The 20,954-nt window shown below is 39.5% G+C and overlaps 1 protein-coding gene across 9 annotated transcripts in view; it reads left to right on the top strand.

Moving 5' to 3' along the window:
* Window positions 1-20,954, top strand: part of CTNND2 (catenin delta 2) — a 687,140-nt gene that overhangs the window by 625,285 nt on the left and 40,901 nt on the right. For all 9 annotated transcript variants that reach the window (XR_010371561.1, XM_064443391.1, XM_064443387.1 and 6 more), the window contains one exon: window positions 19,953-20,163. Coding sequence is in view for 8 of the 9 variants with exons in the window: in XM_064443391.1 (XP_064299461.1) it covers window positions 19,953-20,163 (211 nt within the window). In the remaining variant the exon portion in view is untranslated. The remainder of the gene's footprint in view (window positions 1-19,952; window positions 20,164-20,954) is intronic.

The following is a 20,954-nucleotide window of genomic DNA, read 5'->3' as shown; positions in this document are numbered from 1 at the left end:
CACTTGTGGGACACCACTAGTAACCATCTGCCAGTTCAATTTTGTACTGGTGATCACCACCTTTTGAGCCCAGCAGTCCAGCCAGTTTTCCACCCACCATATCATCCACCTATCTGGTCAAAATCCCAGTAAGGATGCTGTAGTGAGTAAGAAGTGGGTAAACTGTCATGTTTCTTATTTCAAGACATGCAGAGTAAACTCTGTAATTCCTAAATTAGAAGTAGATAAACACAATTTAAATGTGTTCAACCTCAGTGACATCATTGCATATACTTAAGTTACTTCGGGACAAGTTTCACCAAATTTTAAACCACAATTTCAGTATAAGGTCAAATCATCTTATTGTGGAATCAAGACCATAATAGGATAATTGCCACTAAATTCACTTAGACACAGGAGTTTGCTTTATTTACCAGAGAGGAAATTATAATAATAGCTCAAAATGTTGCATTTTTAGTAAGGCACTTTACTTGCAGATTTTGAAAGGGAAATACTGTGGAATGTCTTTGTCTTTGGAATTGGTTACTTTAAAATCAGTGGGAATAAATGTCGTTTCCCTAGTGTTCAGTAGTGATGCCTATTATTAAACTAATCCTAGTAATCACATGTAGACTAATAGATTCTGATCTGATATATAATGCAATTTTATAGCAATAACAGGAATTTTTAAATTATTGCAGATACATGGAAAAAAATTGGTCATTGTAAGAAATGTAATCCCAAACACTCTTATGTCCAAAGGCATTTTCATTCTCTTCTTCATTGTAACTTTCTTCAACTTCACCTCTGTATATCATCTGCAAAATTATCCCCATATTAAATTGATATAGAGTGTCTTTAACTTAATCTTTATATATGTGAATATATACACACAAAACATATGTGTGTGTTTGTATGTATGCATGCATGTAGGTTTTAATCCGACCTTTTACCTGCACCAAAGAGGAAGGGCAGGTGTGCTGGGGAGTACACACGTATGTAGAAAGGTACTCCATTCATTTAAAAAGCACATATTATACAACACAGTTGCAACAACCAGAATAAGATCTTGTAGCTGTCAGCGTAATCTTACCCTCATGGAAGCTAAAAGGAATTTTTCCATCAAATATCTGAGAAGCAGGATTCAACACAGAGTAAAAAGCAGCGTTATTAAGGTAGAGTGAGTACGGTGCTTATGGACTAATCATCATAACAACATCAAACAATGGTGAGGTTTACTTTAAATCAATTTGTAAGTAACAGAACAGGGAAAGTGAAAGTGCAACTGATTTTTACCATATTAATAACATCTGGGTAAAATGTTTTGGTGCTTGATGATGAATTAAGAACTGAATTTATTTTTTCAGTCATGTCATAGGCTCTAAGCAGACTTTTTTAAAGGGACTATTTTGTTCTGAAAACCAGAGTTGGATGCCAGTTAAGTCACTTCGGTCCTTTGCAAATGTTGCACTTTTCCCACTAAGTGTATTTTACAAAAACAAATTCATGTTAAATATAAAGCAGTTCCTTTTTTAATAGTGGAATTTCTATTTTCACTCTAAAATTATAGGTTCTCAGTTGATAGAGTTAGCATGATTTGGAAATTACTGTTCCCTCACCTAAGACATGGTAAGTCACCCTGAGGCAGTCAGTGGCAGAAGATATTCCTGCTGTTAAGCTCCCTCCAGCCTCTCATTAACACATCACGTCTACAGTCAAACCACTTGTGTTAGTCAGCACTTCCTGACTTATTGATCAAAATGAGCTGGGTGAGCAAAAAATTTCTCTTTCCTTTTACAGACAAACTTTTGTTTAACAGAGCATACTCAAACAAGTCATGTGAGCAGCTGACCTGAGGGGTGGAAAGCTCTGACTTGGCCCAGTAATGACCACATTTTGAGCCTCCCAAGCATTTTCTGATAAATTTTCACACTTGCATGCTGGATGTCTGCCCACACCCTGAACATTGTTCTATTTTGTTAGAATCCAGCCACCATGAGTCCTACTATAGTATCGTTGCACCATTGTAAACTGTTACATTACTACAAACCCTCCAACCCTCCCTCCCCCTTTTCCCCCCGCCCCCCCCCCAAAAAAAAAAAAAAAAAAAAATCCAGTTCTGATAATTCCTTCATGTCTTTACTAGAAAATTAGAATAACAGAACAGATAAGCTGCATTCCTCAGCCAGACAAAAGCAGGCTCCTTTGGAACATGATGATATCAGATAGGCTGGAAAGCCAGTGTGTATAATTTCCCTATAAAGGTATTAAATCTTCAGCAGTTACAGGTGTTATCCTCTGTTGTACAATACTGTACTGCAATGTCTAAATCAAGCCCCAAAGAAAATGGCATGTCTCCTCCTCTCTTGTGAGCCACTAACAATCCAAGATACCGAGTACATCACGAGCAAAGCCTTTGAGGCAGGGGTTCTGAGGATGGATTTTTGTGTATTATCCACTATAGTTAAATCCATTCTTGTGCCTTGGGATCAAGTATGTATATGCCTTATACTGAAGGGCTCAGCATTTTCCTAGGGAGGCTGAAATTCATCTCATTCACTTGTAGCCCTATTTAAGCATCTTTCATTCACTGGGACTTTTCTGATAAGCTATCCTCAGCTTACAGAAACTTCAAAGCTGAGGCAAAGTTATTAGAAAGAGAAAGAAAAAAGGAACTGCACCTTTAGTTCAAGCTTCAAACAGACAAAGATTGACTAAGAGTTAGAGATTAGCTTGGTTGTAACCATTTCCACATTCTTATGGAAATCAAATGTTGTCTTTCATTACCCTTTTTATTCTAAAATCTACTTAACACTTAAGAGATCAGTAACTACTAGCCTGTCAGTATTAATAAGATGCTGTAATTAGAAGCTGTGTGGCTAGAGATTTGTTGTAGAGTCGCCACTGAAGTAAACAAAGTAGGAGAATTAAATGGTTTAGAAAGCAAACACCACAAAATCACATCTAGAAGTTGGAAGAAGTTGATATTTGTTCTCTAGGTTTGTTCAGTCATTCTTGAGGAGGAAAACCATTAAGTCTTAGGTGGCTTCTTGAGTTGGTCATTGGCCTGTCTTACCTTGGTTTCCTTAACTGAATGAATAATCACGTCTTTGTCATTGTCAGGGACAGTTAATGTGCAGAAAATGCCTAGAAATCATCAGCTAAAATGCATTATAAAAGCATGTTGTTATTACAAAATTGGTAGAAGTACTTTCAGAAGCAGTGGTACTAATTTGAAAATTGGGGTGACATGAGCTTTCTTTATTACCAGTCCTGTGGCACAGCCTGGATTAGATTGCAGAGGGAGCCCAGGAGAAAGCATCCAAGGTGAGCTGTTCACACACTAATCTTGCTGGAAAGAGCAGTGCTCTTGAGTATTGGCCCTTCAGTGTATGCGGAACTCTTGCAGGATAGGTGAGTCAGAACAGGTGAGGTGATCAAATGAACTTGGGGAATTGCGCAGTTTGAAAATGTAAGGAAAACAGACTCAGAGAGCTGCCTCTGGTGACTCAGGTTGCTGAACCTGCCATTTCTCTCATCTCGCTTCTTTTCTTGGACTTCTTTTCTTCCTTTCTTCCAAGTCCCAGGAAGTTAATTGATTCGTTCCTTTTGCAAGATCATGTTACCTTATCTTCCAAACAGTGTATTGCTGTCATTTGCAAGCTAAGAGGATACTTCATCTAAGAAGTATATTTACAGGGCCCCTGAACCACAGAGGCTTCAAGTGAAGGTCTCAAATCATTGTGATCCTGAAGAACATATGCAGCTGTCTGTTGTGATGTTTTTGTATTGCATTGGTTTTGCATTTGCTTTGGGCAGGAAGGTTGGACTAGACAATCTCCGGATGGCCTTTCCAACCTCAGTTATGCTGATTCTAGATGTAATTATGAAATATACTTCATATTAATTTAAACAGTTTTTAATGTGTATCTAAAATCAAATACTTCTATGAATTACAAGGAGAGCATTATCTGGCTCAGTCTCTGAAAGGAAAAATAATTCCAGGACACAGAGAACTTGAACATAAATGACAGATTTATCTACTTTAATTTGTTTTCAGAAGAGCATTTCGTAGTTCAGAAGTGGGACAGGTTCCAAGATATTCTCCAGGAGGTTTACTTTTAATATTTGAAATAAATATGTACTGAGGATATATTTCAGACATTTTCAAAGATAAGAATATGCATGTCAATAAATCTGGAAGCTAAGAAATATCCAATAGAATATCACATAATTGGTAAGAGTGTGCTTTATATTAATGATTTTTAAAGAATCTTTTCAGTATGGTTTGTCTGCTATAAATTTCATACAACATGACAGCAAATATTTTTGTATTGCTGATTAGATAAGGAGCTCATGTTTAAAGGAATATGTGACTGCATGATATTGCTGTTAACTGCATCTCACTCAAAAGCTGATATACCAATACTAATATTCTCCCTCCTTCCCTCATTTTTTTCACAAAAGTTTCATTTTTCTGAGTGGAATTTTTTTTAAGAGTAGGGCTATGATATTTAAGATATAATGATATAATGATATAATGAGTTTAGTGATGCCATTTAAATAGAGTATTTAGGATCATTATCAAAGGGAAGACCCGTGCCATTTGCTAGTGTATTGCAGCAGATCCATCACTATCCTCCAGCTGCATTGCACTGGATTTTATTCATAGGCAGGAATTTTAATTGGGTGTTTCTGCTAAGTCAAATAAGCTGGGAACCAGCTTGTGCTGCAGAAAAACCACGGCTAACGGGAGCAAAATCTTTAATTTTCTCACATAGCAAAGACTAATGTTGGCTTGAGACAGTGATAAATGAAGCCTTACCGCACTGCTCCTGCTCAGTTTTATGAGAGCAAGATCATGCCGAAAAATTGCTGTTTCTTTTTTGACAGTTATAAATATCTCTTGTGGCAACTGATTTTCTTCTTTTACCGGATTATTCATTATTGGATTTTGTTACAGGCTCAGACTTTGTATTTATGATATTGGGGTCACAGATTAGTTTGGGATTGGGGTAGGGGATGGGCGTAGAGGTAGGAGTTAGGAGTCAGACTTAGGGTTAGAGGTCAGATTTAGGGTAAAGGCTTAACAGATGTGGCCTCACACTCAATGTTCCATCACCTGAATCCCCCTTACAGCCGCAAAATCCCCCTTCCTTGTTGGCCTAACTCTCTCACACCCTTAGTATCCTCACATGCCAGCCTCCAGCTCCTGCCTACTCACGTGCTGAAGCACAAGGACCCCCCCGACATGCCAAGCCCCTGCCATGTCCCCGTGCCCTGCCCTGCCTCTCCTCTGCCCTCCCCCAGGCTGCCTGCAGAGTCACTCTAGTGCCTCACAATGCCGGCCTGCAGCCCTGGCCAATCAGCTCCCACCTCACAGATGCCTGCCTGCTGGCCTGGCCAATCAGCTTCTGCCAGCACAGCTGTCCTCACAGCTGACACCACCGCTCTGGCCTGCCACCCCCGCCTCTGCCTCAGTGGGCCAGCTCTGCTCACCTCCACCTCCAGGGCACAGGCACCTGAGAGCTGGGGTCAGGAGAGAGGCTGAATGTGTAGGACCAAGAAGGAGGGGTTGGGCTTAAGTTTTGAGCCTCTGCGCAGGGTTAGGGCGAGGGGGATGAGCTTGCCTTTCAGAGAGAGGGATTAGATTTTGGGGCTAGAGAAGGGCTTTGGGTGAGGGTTGGGGGTTCCATGAAGGGTTTGTGGTAAGCAGTTAGGGTGTAGGTTGGGGGGAGGGTGTAGCCCCTAGCAGTGAGGGCTAGGGTTAGGGCTAGGGAGAGCAATTTAAGGCTAGCGACCAGGGCAAGGGATTAGGGTGGGCTTGATTTTAGGGATTAGAGGAGGGTGCTGGGGTAAGGGTTAGGTGTCAGGTTATGAGGGTTTAGGATTAGTGGCCAGAGTTAGGGTAAGGGCCTAAAAAATATGGTCTCATATTCACTGTACTGACTACATTTCCATTGCTTTAATTGCCAAGAAAAATATGAAAAAATCCATGAGTCAGCAGTGTGCCCCAGCAGCAAAATAGGCCAACAACCTCCTCTGTTGTGCTGGGATTGTTACCAGTAGGTCAGTGGAGGTGATCATTCCCCTCTACTTCAGCTTGGTGAGGCCACACATGGAGTACTGGGTCCAGTTCTGGGGTCCCAGTACAAGAGAGACATGGACATATGGGAGAAGGTCCAGTGAAGGGCCTCAGGGATGATTATGGGGCTAGAGCATCTCTGGTATGAAGAGAGGCTGAGAGCAGGGACTATTCAGCCTAGATAAGAGGAGGCTCAGGGGGATCTTTTCCACGTGTCTAAATGCCTGATGGTAGGGTATAAAGAGGACAGAGCCAGACTCTTCTTGGTGATGCCCAGTGCAGGACAACGGGTCATGGACACAAATTGAAATACAGGCAATTCCATCTGAATATAAAACACCAAGATGACCCTACCTTGAGCAGAGGGGTTGGACTAAATGATCTCTAAAGCATCCGGACAACCTCAAGTGTTCTATGATTTACAAGGAAATTATTTGCATCAATTTTTGCATCAGTTTTGCTACCAGAAGAATCAAGGTCTACAGTCAAGCATGACTAAACTAGGCACCTGTCATTTATGCATGGTTGCATCTCAGTTTTGTATAGTTAGCCCTTTGGGGAACAGGAGTAGAGGTGGGCTAGTCTTTCTAACTTAAGGAGCTTAGTATTCTAATTATTCAGTGAATGACCCTGTTAGTTTATGGCTGTCCTTGCATTTTATTCAAGACACAAGCTCTGAATTTCCTTTTCTTCTCAAAATCCTGAGAAGTCATCTACAATCATGAGAAAGAGAAAAAAGCTCCTAGTCCAAGTTTACAGATTTTGCAGCATAAGGCAGTAATTCAGCTCTGTCTACCAAAAGAATGTGTGGTGGTGGTATTCAGAGTTCACTTGCTGTTTGGTAGATATAATGTGCAACATGAGGAAAATAAATTGCCTCGTTACATACTCCTCTCAGGAGAAAAGTTACAGGATCTCTTAGATTGTGTGCTACTCAGGGTGCTCTTAAAGTGATATGTTTTATACATTATTTGGATTTCATAACTCAGGATTATTCTAGCAATTAATCAGAGTGCTAATTTTAATTAGAGGAAAATGCATACTATTAGCATGAGTATATGCAAAGTCATATATTTGTGTGCAAAATTTTTCAAGGTGACACAACAACAGTGCTCTCACAAAGGGAACGTGATATTTTACAAATTTAACTTATCATTTCCAGTGGAGCAATGTATCAAGAAATAGTTTACCTTTGGGAATATTGCCCTCTGAATCTCCTGTGGTTAGAAGGTGAGCACTCTATCTGACCTCTCGCCTGTTCTGTTGGACTGAGAGCATTTATTCTTCTGCTGTCCTTTTTTGTTGTTGTTAAGTCTTTACTAGCACTTCAGACCTAATCTCCCATCCTTCCCCTAATACAGAGTGTAGTTTATATTCTGCCATGTCTCAGGGAAGTAGCAAGGCTGCTGAGTACAGATAAAATTTTTACTCTGACCCACCCTAGCCTTTCAGAGTACTCTGATCATTTAGAATAAGGCACGTGGAGCCTGGGAGCCAGCTGCTCTACGGCAGATTCTTCTTTTCCCCAAGTCCAGAGAGAGGAGAAGACTTTGGGAAAACTTGCCCAATTCTACCCCTGTCTTTGGGAGCAGCAGAGATCAGTCAATGTTGCAGATGTCTGAGAGAGATGAACTTTAAGGCTCTAAGAGGTTATGGGCTTTGCCTTAAGCAGATCACCTCTGTCCAACTTGATCTCCAAGGGGAACACGTCTAGCATATCAAGTCTAATGTGTGGATTCTCTGACTCCTGCCATGTGGGCAATTACATCCCCATCAAGGTAAGAGTGCACAGTCCTGAGAATCTTCTCTGCATGTGTTACTTAGATGTAGGTGAGCAGCTGTGACTCAGGTTAAAAAAGCAATTATTTAGTGGCACTGAGCAGGCTCAAATGGATGTCTGGAGGCAAGGTTTCTTTGAGAGCCACTAGAGAAAAGTCCTGATCTAGACTGAAGATGCGATCTGGAGCTGTTACCCTGAAAGGAACAGCAGTAGCACAACCCAAAAACAAGTCACATTGTGAACCCTTTGACTCCCACTCCTGAGGAAGTATGAACAGAACTGTGCTCTAGTGGATCTGTACTCTGATGGAGGAGTCAGGACCAGGATTCATTTGTCAAAATTTCTTTAAACACAGCTAATAATGAGCCATACAACTAAGAAGAGCTGAGATAGTTTTTTTTTTATGACAAATATGAAAACTAGTCATGTTGTAGTCTAAACAAAAAATAATACAATATACATTAGGTAAGGAAGATTATCAGATGCATTTTTGCCCTTCCCATGACAACGCAAAGCTTATTTTAACTCTGCACCATATCCTTGCTTATGTACCTGTGGTATTCAGGCCTTAAATAGCAGCGGCTTCAGGTGAATTAAAATCTAAAACCACAATATCATTTGCTCTTTTCCAGTGACTCTGTTGCTAAGAACACAAAGCACTCTGTCAAGAACAGGAATTAAACGGAGTCAGAACATTAGTGTTATCTGCAAAAAGAATTGACCTCTAAAAAGTACCTAGTAAAACTGGCTACCTGTCCACTTTCCGCATGACCAGTGTGAAAGACCCCATTTCTAATAAACATACCTGTAACTTCATTACTATGGCAGACCTGTGTATAGTCTGTTTTAGTTACATTGCTGCATAACAGATGGACATTCTGTCTTCACAAGGTCTTTGCTAACAATTCCAAGCTGCAGAAAAAGAAGGACATACTGTATTATACTCTTAGCCTTTCAGGGATAAGTTGTCTTTGAAGTTTTTAAAAATATTTTTTAAACATCTACCACTTTTCCTGTTGCTATTCTTTTACTTGTTCTTTTTTTTTTCCCCTTCTGTCCTTCTCCCAGATGTTGACATCTGTGAAGTTAGTGCATGGTTTCACTGAGCCTTAGATACTAACCAGGATTTTGATATTAAATATAAATTATTTAACTATCATACAATATGAAATACTGATACATACCCTCAGTGTTGTTGCTTTGTCATCACACACAGATTAATTATCTTAACTGCTCCATGTAGAGTTTTCATGGTGATGACTTATGAAATGTTTGAACATTGTAGTAATTAAGGACTATATGCACATTACAGTATGACCTGCTGTGGTTTTGATGTTGGAAGAGTTATTTTCAAAAGACACTACCACTTTACCAACATTTATATTTATTGAGCTAACGCGTTTACATCTATGCATCTTATTTAAACTTTAATAGCAGAACATATCATAAGTATCTTTTTGGTATCCATTCATATTCAAATGTACATTACTAAACGTAAGAATTTTTGTACATTTCACTATGATATTGCCATAACTGTGTATAAAAGCGTGCAAAAATAATCAGTCTTTCAGACCATACGGTGGGGACAAATTTGTTCATTAGTTTCAGGTAATACTATAGCGCAAGTGAAGAAGAGGAAGAATAGCAGCAAATAAATAGCAATTGCTTTATGGACAGTTAGAGCAGGATAATGTCTAGTTGCAATTCACTCTGGCTACATCAGTCTCCTGTCAGAATCTTGTTCTGGTTTGGACACAAAGTAAAAACCAAAGTAGAAAAGAAAAGCTACTTCTTTATGAATCCAATTTAATACTTCCTGACAGGTAGACAGGCTCATTAATTTCAATGGGTGTTTGATCAGGGCATACATCTTGAAGCCTAAACTTATTTTTCCAAAAATAGATTACATTCTTATTTCTTCATTATGCCCTAATTTAAAGTCCCTTGAATCAGACTATTAACGAAACACTATCCTATCTCAGAAATACAGATAAAATAAAATTCCACTCAACACTCACATAGCACTTTTCCTCTTCAAAGCACTTCAGAAACACTGATTAATCATAACATTAATTAAATGACTATATTTTTTAAAATTCAGCCTTCCAAAAGCCTGTTCTCTGCAGGGAGCAGGGAAGAGGATAGCAAGGGACTAAAACCAGCTCCAGTAATCAGACAACCTAGCCTGCAGCAATTAAACTGAGGAATCACTTCCCTTTGCAGAATCTTTTACCTCAAGCTAGTGGAAAGATGAAAGGAAAGATGACAGTACAGTCTAAATGAGAAATAAAGCTGTTGGTGTGTAAAGGAGCTGATTAATTAGATATATTTGCACTACCTGGGTCAACAGGTAGGCTAGCAACTCCTTTCCATGCTTTTTCCAGTTTGTATACTTGGCAGGAAATGTAAACAAAGTGAATTTAAAAGGAAATTGTTTGAGTGATTGCCCAAATGGGCTCCCTCCATTCTGGATGTAAAATCCAAGCATGCAAGATCAAATTCCTTAGATCCAAGAACAATAAAGCCTCAGTCTGTCATTTTTGTTCCCAGCCAACCTACCATAGCTAAGACTTCAAGGGAGACAGCCAAAGCCACCACCCAAATTTTTCTGGCCGGGGAGGGGGAACAACATAAGAGCAGTAATATCTGTGAGTTTGTGACAAATTACCTTAAAAATGCTGCTTCATTTGCTGTGGAGAGTGACAAAGAAGCTTATTGGTGGAGATTTTTTGCCTCCTGCGGACCCAGTAGTTGTTTGGCATATCACCTCAACAGATAATGAGGCAGGTCAACCTGGGCTTGAACCGACTCATTTTTATAGTCCCAGTGTGAGTGAGGCAGTCAACAAATTATACTTATAACTCTTCCAAAATTAATCTTCCAAAACCAGGTTGCAAGTTTGGAGAATGCACCCTGAGATGGGCTGCCTGTGTTCGATGGTTGGTTTGCCTCTCCATATTGAGACAGAAGGGATAGAGATTGCTCAGCTGATACATGGATTAGCATTCAAAATAGAAGCCATCCACTGAGCTGGGTGAGAGATGCTGTTAAGAAACAGAAACTCCCATTTGGCCATGGTACCCATAAATCCATATCTGTAATAGTTTTCTGGCTGTTCTGCTGCAAACATCTACTCCCCCAAAGGAGAGCTAGTTTCTCCAGAAATCCACTTTTCAGTAGCAGCGTGTATCCCATGATGATTGCCAAAAAGCCAGCAATTTTGGTGGCTAAGTCAGATGAAACAGGCAGAGATGTACAGCAGGGTCTCAATACATGGCTCCAGTTCTGGCATTAGCTGCAATGGAGCCAGCAGAAGGGCTTCTACATCCAAAGTGTAGACATAGATCTAGCCTTTAAAGCACATGTTGGGACAGATATGCTGTATGAATTAGCAGTTTGTGGCCAGTGAAAGAGCCATGGAAGTTCTTTAAACTCTAGGTCTTAGGAAAACTAATATAAAGCCTGAATATCTGCAGTCTTGCTGTGTGAGAGAAATGCAGAATATTAAGGTGTTCCATTGAGAGAGGAGTAAAATCAGTATTAGGAGTAACAGTAGATTAAATAGATAGCTGCCTGTGGAATTGAGATACACAAGAAAGACAACAAGAGCAGTACAAGAGCAATAGCTTTTAAATGCACCAGTATTTTCAAGACTAAAATCTATCTTGTAAGCTAGCTAAAATTTCCTTTAGTTCAGAACATTAAAAAGCAGGACCCTTTAAGGGGTCATGGGTGTGCAGAGGTGTGACAAAAAGAGGATCTAGCTGAGCATCAAACTGAAGGTATTTAAACCAGTCTGAGGAGAGAATGGAAAAGCTTGCCAGACAGGGCAGATGCAGAGATATGCACTTAAATATCAGATAGGCAAGAGGTGGCGAAGGGACATGAAAGCTTAGCGGTTAAGACTCAAAGGGCTGAGGGGATGTACAGCTCAAGGAAGAAAAATATCAGTCGTGTAATGGAGAGGACAGGGAGCAGCTCTGAGAAGGTGAGTCGAAAGCAAGAAAACTGATCAGCCAGAGGGAGGCAGGAAATACATGAAATGGAGATATTGAGTTTCTGGAAGCAGAAAAACCGAAGGAGGAAGGGGGCTGGATTAAAATGCTGCTACAGGAAAGAAACATATCTGAAAAAAACAATTTGCTGAAAAGCAGTGACTGCATTGTACCCAGTTGTCATTTCCCATTGCATGCTCAGAGTGAAATACCAAAATGCTTCTCTCTTGTCTTTGTCCAGTGCTACTAGCTTCTGTATGTACAGCTCTTCCACCACTGCCGTGGCTGTGCCCTTTGTCATTCCCACATCTCCTCATGCCATACCTTTCTCTTGCAAAATAGAGAACCAGCATCTTTAATCTTTTAAAAAAGAGGAAGGCTTCTGTGTTGGTTACTCTTTTAGATATTTTATTCTTTTACAAGCAAATCTCAACTGACATTGCCAACACAGATATTGGTGGTTCACGTACTTTCATCTTTCTATGAGAGTTTGAAGGTTTCTTCCTTGAAACTGTAAAAGATGACTATTCCTGCTCCCTGTAGGGCTTTATATGCTACACTACCTATGGCTGAATTTATTCTTGATAAAAAAGATTTTTAAAAAAGAACACCAATGAATGGCATGTCACATACAATGCATCAAGGAAGATATTGTTCCTTTGTCGCGTCCATACCAAATACCAATCTTACATCTTGAAATCTTGCTGCCTGTCAGCAGAGATGGTGGAAAAGTGAAAACTATGTATCATTTTTCTGAGGTGAAGAGAGAATCTGAGACCACCTGATCTTTTGTTCTGTCTCAGCAGCCATCAGCAAAGTGCACCTGGGTGCTTGGGGGTACAGGAGGGCATGTATGTGTAACATTTTTTATTCTTTCTGTCTTCTCCAAAAATAATTTATCTCCACAGCGTCTTAAAATTTAAGTTCAAATAAACCTACAAGGAGAGATCCGGCATTGTTCTCTAGCTCAAAGCACTCATTATCCCAATTTAATTGGCAGGCTAGGCTTAATGTGAAGCAGCTAAAGCAGTGGCTCCAGCCCACGAGTTTTGAGATGCCTCTAAGTTAACTCATCGCTCATTCCCTTACAAATGGCTGAACTGACATGATGGTAGATTTTTGGATAGGGATAATTGCAGTACTGTAGTCAATTAACATTATATAGTGAAATGTCCTCATATGCACTTACTCTGAAGTGCCAGTGATTACAGACGTATGTGCACAACCCTAAGGTATGAAGTAAAAGGTCTTGGGTACCTAAAAACATTTTTGGCCAAACACAGGGAGTGAGATTCAGGTACCTAAACATTAAAGACCATAGGACATCCTACCTTGTCTTCAGCTGCTTTTCCAGAAAGACTGTGTATCTTCCATAGGTCTACAAACTCTGCAGGCATCTCAGGTGTCTAAGGGTGTTTGAAACTGTGTTAGCTCCCTATATTTAGACACATGAATTGCCCCCTACATGCCTAAAAAATGGTTTTAGCTTTCCTTTTACACCTAAATCCCAAACTGATCCAGAATCCTTTGTTCTCTGACACTTGCTCAAAGTGGTGGGGCCCATGTTTTTGGGGTGTATGCTTTTCAATCCTACTGCTCAGGTTTTATTCCACTTTCCTCATCCAGTACGACTTCATGCACAGTGGTCTTAGGAACTTGAAACTGATTTATTGCGATGAGCAACATCACAGACCGTCAGCTAGCACTGGTCAGGCCATGTGGGTTTGACAGTAGCCACTGCATTTGAGTTGCATAAATCTGCCCTGTCAACAGCTTAAGTCATGTCAAACCAGAAGTCACCAGGCAAAGGGAAGAGAGAGTTGCTGTACACAGACTGTTGTGACTTAACTTATAGTTCCTTCACATGCAATGTAGGTTGCAGTCAGCAGTGCTGGAGACTGTATGTTATGGACAGGGGTGGATAGCAAAATCACTGGCTCAGTGGTTGCGGTACAAAGCCTGTCTGGAGGCAGTCATACATACATACATACATACAGTGCTGAACAGGAGGGTGTTAAACTTTGGGGTGGCTAACAACCCTTATTTCAGATTGTGCTCTGTCTTCTGAAATAGGAGTCGTCCTTTATAAACCAACATTGCCACGTCAGGTAGATTATTTCTTGTTCTTGACTCACCTACACCTTTCCTGGTGCTCCCTGAACTCTGAGGAGTAATCATCTACTCACATGGACAAGTGTCTCTCAACCTCAGTACTGCAGCCTTTCTTGCTTTCAGAAATACAACTTTGTCTCCTTCCATCACTAACTTCGCTGCTGGCCCAACAGCTCTGGCATTGGCCTGCTTCATCTTCTTTAGTTTGCTTCCTCCTCTGTCCCACAAAAAACTACATGTGTTTGCCTCTAAGACCCAGTCTGACAGCATTTCTTATTTCTTAATCTATTTTGCCTTTAAAATTTGGGATAGTTTTTGCCCCTCAGGTGTTTCAGTGGCAGAAGAAAATCTCCCTATGAAAAGTAACAAACTTTTACCCTCTTAAATCACGTGGGATTCACTGCTACTCTGATGCCTACATAGTTAGTATTAGTACCTTTACTGCCTAGGCAGTCCAAGTCCTGAGTTTGCAACATACTGTACTAAGCCTAATCATTTTTTTGTGGGGTCTTACACCTCACTCTTGCACCTCAGTATGTACTGAAGATTTCCAGTGTTCAGAGAAGGGATAGGGTTCCTCTGGTGCAATGACATCTGGACCCTAAGGGGCACTTTCAGAAGCTACCCTATTACCAATAGTGATTATCAGTTACACCTTAAAAAAACAGTATCTGACAAGAGAAAGCATGGTGCACAAATTAACTCTTTATCTAATACAGAAGTATTTCTGCCACTGCTATCATGTGATAAATACACTCTAATTTATTAGACTATGTTGAATACACTGACTCATGATCAAACTTTGTTCCACTCGAATTAAATAGGCAGTTTTGGCACATTTATTAAATAATGATGGAAAGTAATAATAAAAGCTCTCCCAGTAATATTCTTTCCAAAAAGGCTGTGAAATACTGAGGTTGAATGGTCTTAAAAACACACAAGGGTGATGAAAATGTGCAAAAACATGTATGTCTGGAAATTGAAGTGGAGCACACGTGTTAGAACCAAGAGAACAAAATTCACATAGACTGTGACCAGTAGTTCTGGAGTAGGATATCTGTGTCATTAAAACAAAACATGGTGGCATTTTGCTATTTTTGTATTATCCAGCTACAAAATGTGAATTAATGGTTGTCTTTGAGGGGGAAAAAATGGTGATGTATTACTTTTATTAGAGCAAGCTCTGCCTCTAGGACAGGGTTCTTCTTTTCAATTAATATCTGTTTGAGGTTTCTTGTGTTTTCAGTTGGTTAATTTTCCTAGTCTTCTTCTCTCAGACTAGGAACCATGCCACAACTATTTAATAAATGCACCAATGTGTCAAAGTAATTTTTCAGAGATGAGTGAAAATGGAAATGAAGTCAATGGGGTTACACCAGCAGTGAGTTTGTCTCAAGGCAATAGTAGGGAAATATTTCCAGAAGCGGAACCTTATCTGTGATGATTTTGCTCCTGTTAAATCTACCAGAAGAATAGTTTGCTCTATGGTTTTGCTCTGAAGGCAGAATCTTTCTTAGGACAGCTGTCAGTTTGATCCTATGAAGGAGAAAGTTTCCTGAATTAAGTAATGGAGGTGTGTACTTAGGTGCTAATGAGACTTTATCATGCAAGGGAAAAGATGCTAAATCTGCATTGTTGAAATGTTTAATAAGCAAACCTTATCATCTTACACTCAAAGACTTAGAGTACAATGATAGACAAATCCTGCTTTCAATATAAAACAGTGATAGAACTCTTATCTTAGAAAAATAACTTGAAAATGTATAGTGTCAGAAAAGTGCTGTCCCAAACACCTACCGGACAACCCTTTTCCTGTGGCACCGCCCACAAATTATGGCTATTTCATGTCTGTCTTCCTTCCTTTATGAGTGAAGTGGAACAAATGAATATGATTTCTTTTTTCCTTGTCAGGCAAGTGGTTATGCATCATATCAGTTTTGGGTCTTATAATGTGTAGTAATGCTCAAATAAAAAATCGATTTATTTGTAGATCAAAGCAGTTCTGTATGGACCCTAGCAAAAATTAACAATGCTATTTATTTTTAATGCCATTCTCACACACATCATCCTCTCTTCCCAAGGCCTTCATCAGTTCTCACTTTCTCAGCTCAGGGAGACTTGAGTGCAAGTTGAATTTCCCAGCCTTCCTACTGGTAGTGCTAGATAAAACTTTGCTGACCTTACAGGACTAGTTTCCATTATACATTTCAGTCTGCTTTCAGAAGAGGCTCATAACATCGAAAAAATAATTCTAAGTGCAAACGCTCGGCAGATTGTAACAAACACTAATGCAAAAGTGAAGGATCACGTGTTGTCAGCTGTGTTGGGCTGATGTAGAGGTAGCTGTACTTTGATTGGCTTTACTCAATATTTACACCGCTCTAAACTGAAGTAAGATTTCTTTTGTAGTTAATGCTAAAAAACATGACTCTTCTCTCCTTTATGCCTATTGTAAAACAGAAGGGAAGGAAATGAATTAAGAGAAGTTAACCGATACCTGATATTTTTTTTCTGTGAATGTAATGCAGTGATGTATTAACTGCGGATAGTTTTAGAAAATGCATTTGGAATGCAAGCGATTGTGGAATGTTTTCTACAGTATAATGAACAGTCCTTAACTTATAACTTTCATGACTTAACTCTAAATTAAAGCAAATTTACTGCTTTTTCAATATAAGTTCAATATAAGTTTTGAATTAAATTAAATTAATGACACATTTTTAAAGGCTAAGGTAGGGCTTCTTCTCATCCCAAATATATTTTCAAATAACAAAGTGTTTGAAGTACTAAAACCACAGAAAATATGTTAACAGTCACACTTGTTAATAGACTTTAAGACCATACAAACAGTGGCTTAGATCAACTCTATAGCACGGCCACTCCCCTGTTCTTCCAACTGGTGTGCCACATTTTTCTGATGAACCTCTGGAAGGACAGTTTGACCAGCGATGTTTATCTGTGCAGGCAGCTGCTTCACCTGCATGTGTGAGGAGCTCTGTTGGAGGTGGCAGTTCTGGCTTTTGCTGCGCCCCGGGGACAGGGCAGGGAAGAGGAAGCCTGGCTCCATCACGGGCAGCACCTGGCAAGAGTAGGGGCCTGGCACTGTCATTACAAGTTCTGATAGGGCAGTCTCCAAACTGGACACCAGCTTGCACAGCTGCCACAGCTGCAATATGCTGGCTACATTTTAGGTCTACACTGTGAGTCATCTGGAACTTTCTATCAGAAGGCTCTATTTCATGCAATTTGTAGGGGAAAAAAAAAAAAAAAACACCAAAAAAACCCAACAAACAAACCAAAACAACTCAAAATATATTTCAGATTAAATATGCAACTGATTAAGAATTGAATGGTATTATTGAGATGGAATTACTACAGCCACTCCAAATACAGGGTGCTCTATCGTCCCACTGTTAAACATTATCTATAAAAGGCCTGGTTTACTGTTTTGAAGTATCTAATACTGATTTGATCTTCCCATGCCTAACTTCAGTGTGTGCACAGCAGAAGTGTTAGAACTGTAGAGCATTAATAAGTCCAGAATGCTTATACCATGCTTAATAGTGTTTATTTTAGTTTTCCTACTGAGCTTTTCCTGATAGCTCCAAAGCATTTATTTGTTGTAAGAAGCATTTTGTGTGTCTGGGCATGTGTACTGGCATGACTACTATTGCCTGGAATACCAAGCCAGCTCCAGGAAAGAAATCTGCTTGGGGCAGCCATCCAGATTTCCATATACCCAGAGCTAAGGGACACGGTCTTTGGCTGCTAATGGAATGATCACTGTCATCTGGTTCCACCAGAGGACTGAGACAGTGAGATGCTCCATTGCACTTTAAGTGAGGTATGAAAGGAAAAACGAACATCGGTCTGTTCTGGATGTGTGTACAGAGCAAAGCAGTGTGTCTCACTAATCTGATTTATCTACTTGTAATTCTGACCTGAGGCGGACACTGCATTAGAAGAGTAAAAGCTATAACAAATCATGGTTTATTTTATTTTTTGATGCATAAGCTTTATTTCCTAGATGCTACAGACTGAAATAATCACCGTAAGTGATCAGCAACTCTTAATGTATTCATGTTACAAAGACCAAACTGATGCAGATGTAAATAGCATTCCAGGCTGTTCTTGAATCGTGTTTCATATATGTGTAGGGGAAGAAAAGATTTTTCAGTTTGGTCAAACAAACCATTTATGAAAGGGAAAGTGATGTTAACATCTGTGCTACATCTAATATTAATGATACTGCCGAAAATCTAATGATGCAAATGACCAATTAAATATGTAAGTGCAAAGGAATAAATATGTTTGAGGACAAGATTTGTATTTCTATGAAAGCACACCGGTAAGATTCAAATCCTAGTGCACACATTTTGTCGGTAATGTTATGTTTTTTATAATCAGGAATGTTTTTACATGATGTAGAGTGAGTAGTTTCTAAAATCTCACATGACCACAAAATCTATTTGATAACCTTTAACATTTCAGTACAGAGATTTTAGTTGTTATTCGTACTATGAATATACTGTTCAAATGACCGGCTCGAATTCTATGCAGCATGAAAAATTGTGCAAAATACAAATAATTTAACATCTGATAGTTAAAAGATGTGATTTTCCTCTTACCTCTTCTTTCAAATATGGACACACACAACTGAATTTATAAATTCAGAAATAAGATTTTTAATAAGTACTCATAAATACTAATTGATCACAACTTTTTTAAGATCAAAAAAGACTGATTAAATTATCATATTATATACAATAATCATACCTGATTATTTCATTCATAAAATGTGATGTAGATTAGATTACTAATTATATTTATTTTTCCCAATTTTCCTGTCCTTTTCATCCTGCGTGATACACTCTCATGGTGATTGCTGTATGCAAATTCCTAGCACAGCTGCACTGAAGGTGATTCAGAGTTGTTTCACTGACCTCAGCAGCAACTTCTTCAGGCCCTCGCCCTCTGTGATCTTGTCTTCATCACCTTGAAGGACTGAGCTGCCATTTTAGCATAACAATGACCCTCTAGAACTGGTGTGAGGCTTCTCGTATGGTGCTAACACTGCCCTACTTTTATATATGTTTACATTATATATATATATATATATATAAATATAAAAAATTCTCAGAAGCTGGTTTTGTATTATTTTCACAAGCACTACATGACTTTTCAGGTGTAATTTTGCAAAAAAGTCTTTGTTCATTTAAACATGAAAAAGTTATAATAACAATTTCTTTTTTGTGTCTTCAGCTCAATGTGACCTTTTAGAAATTCATTGCGCCTTTCATTTTAGGAGATTTTAAGTTCTGGAAGTTAGTGTTGTATAAAAATAATCTCTAAATATCATACAGGAATAGATTTCAGAAAGGCTTCCTTTCTGGTCAGTATCACACGTACAACTAAGGGCGTGTGGAAGAGTGCAGTGTCATCTCTGAGCACTGAATAAGGTCATAGAAACAGTGATAGATAAACCTAGTTAAATTACTGTGTGTAGTATAGAATTAAACTTGTACAGTGAAACTAGTCCTTCAGGGAAGACTTTTTCACAAATAACAACGTCATTGGCTTTGCACTCACTGTAGTGTTTTTAACAACTGATGCACATTTTATTTATAGTAACTTGAGTTATGAGTTGTACGGTGGGCGATGACTTGCCAGTTTGTGTAAAGTTGTGGTATTCAGGTTATCTTTATACATATACTTGACCTTCATTATCATCATTTCATTCTCCTAAGGGCATGATGTAGCCCATATCCAAAATCTCCAACTGATGTAATATGGAAATAGTAGCAGAGTCCCTAATGTGTGAAATGCTTGAACATGCAATCGTACAAATGTGGCTTGCTCCCAAACAGTATCAGTAGCCAATTAGATTACATGCAATGATGAAAATGGTGCTAATAGTCTTGCGTGTTTTCCCTGTGCTGCTTCTCCGTCACCCTTTATTGCTGTATCTTCTGAATTCTCCCTTCATTTTCTTTCAACAAAGGCAAGTATGCCATGAGGGATCTGGTCCACCGACTGCCAGGCGCTAACAACAGCAACAGCTCAGCAAGCAAGGCCATGTCTGATGACACCGTTACTGCCATTTGCTGCACTCTGCATGAAGTCATCACAAAAAACATGGAGAATGCCAAGGCCTTACGAGACGCAGGCGGCATTGAGAAACTGGTTGGCATATCTAAGAGTAAAGGAGACAAGTATGTTTTGCAAATCACCTTGCACCTTTTTTAACATCTCCAGTAGTTATTACTAGTCCTGAATGTGTTTGCCTCCTCTGTGCAATCGTGAGTTGAATACTTTAGTTTCATCAGAAACCATATGCCCAGTGTGAAAGGTGACAAGAAGCAGACAATACCAATAACAAAAGTCTCTGCTGTGGTTTATTTTTGACGTACCATCAGCAGTGCACAGAGTGCACAGAGTGCACTGCATGTGCAGTTTAAGGAAGAGTAATTATCTACAGTAACCGCTACCTCTAAGCACTTCCAGAAGATCCTGAAAAACATTAGGGGCGAGAGCTGTTGGATTTCACCCTGCAGAAGGGGTGACATGCAGGTGGAAGGATCCTGTGAAAGGAAGGGACCTCACCGTAGTTCTGTCACTGCTCCTCTTCTCTGGGAATGAAGAATGTAAAGTCACTGTCCCTCTTCACAGCACGCTTTTCTCTGCCACTGGCCTGCTGGTAAGGTGGGGCATAGTAGAAACATGGGTCCATGGATTTTCCCCAACACCTTGCTTCTGAGAGAGCACTAGCATACCTGCAGGCTACTTTGTGAGGCACCAAAACATGCAAAACTCTTACACATGACTGACATTTTCAGAGCAGCTATGGTTTCATCTTGTCTGTTTTCCTCTGTACGCACTCTTCATGAAGAGTTCACTCTTTATCCTTCTTTTGCCTTAAACAGATAGCCTGGTTCTCACATCTGTCAACCTGCAGAAGTATAGTGCAATGGGACTATGGCAGTTTGAAAACAAAAAGCCTTCA

This window comes from Phalacrocorax carbo, chromosome 2 (assembly GCF_963921805.1).
Source record: "Phalacrocorax carbo chromosome 2, bPhaCar2.1, whole genome shotgun sequence".
Taxonomy (NCBI): Eukaryota; Metazoa; Chordata; class Aves; order Suliformes; family Phalacrocoracidae; genus Phalacrocorax; species Phalacrocorax carbo.
Note: the sequence above shows the minus strand (reverse complement) of the source record. Positions and strands in the feature narration are given on the sequence as shown.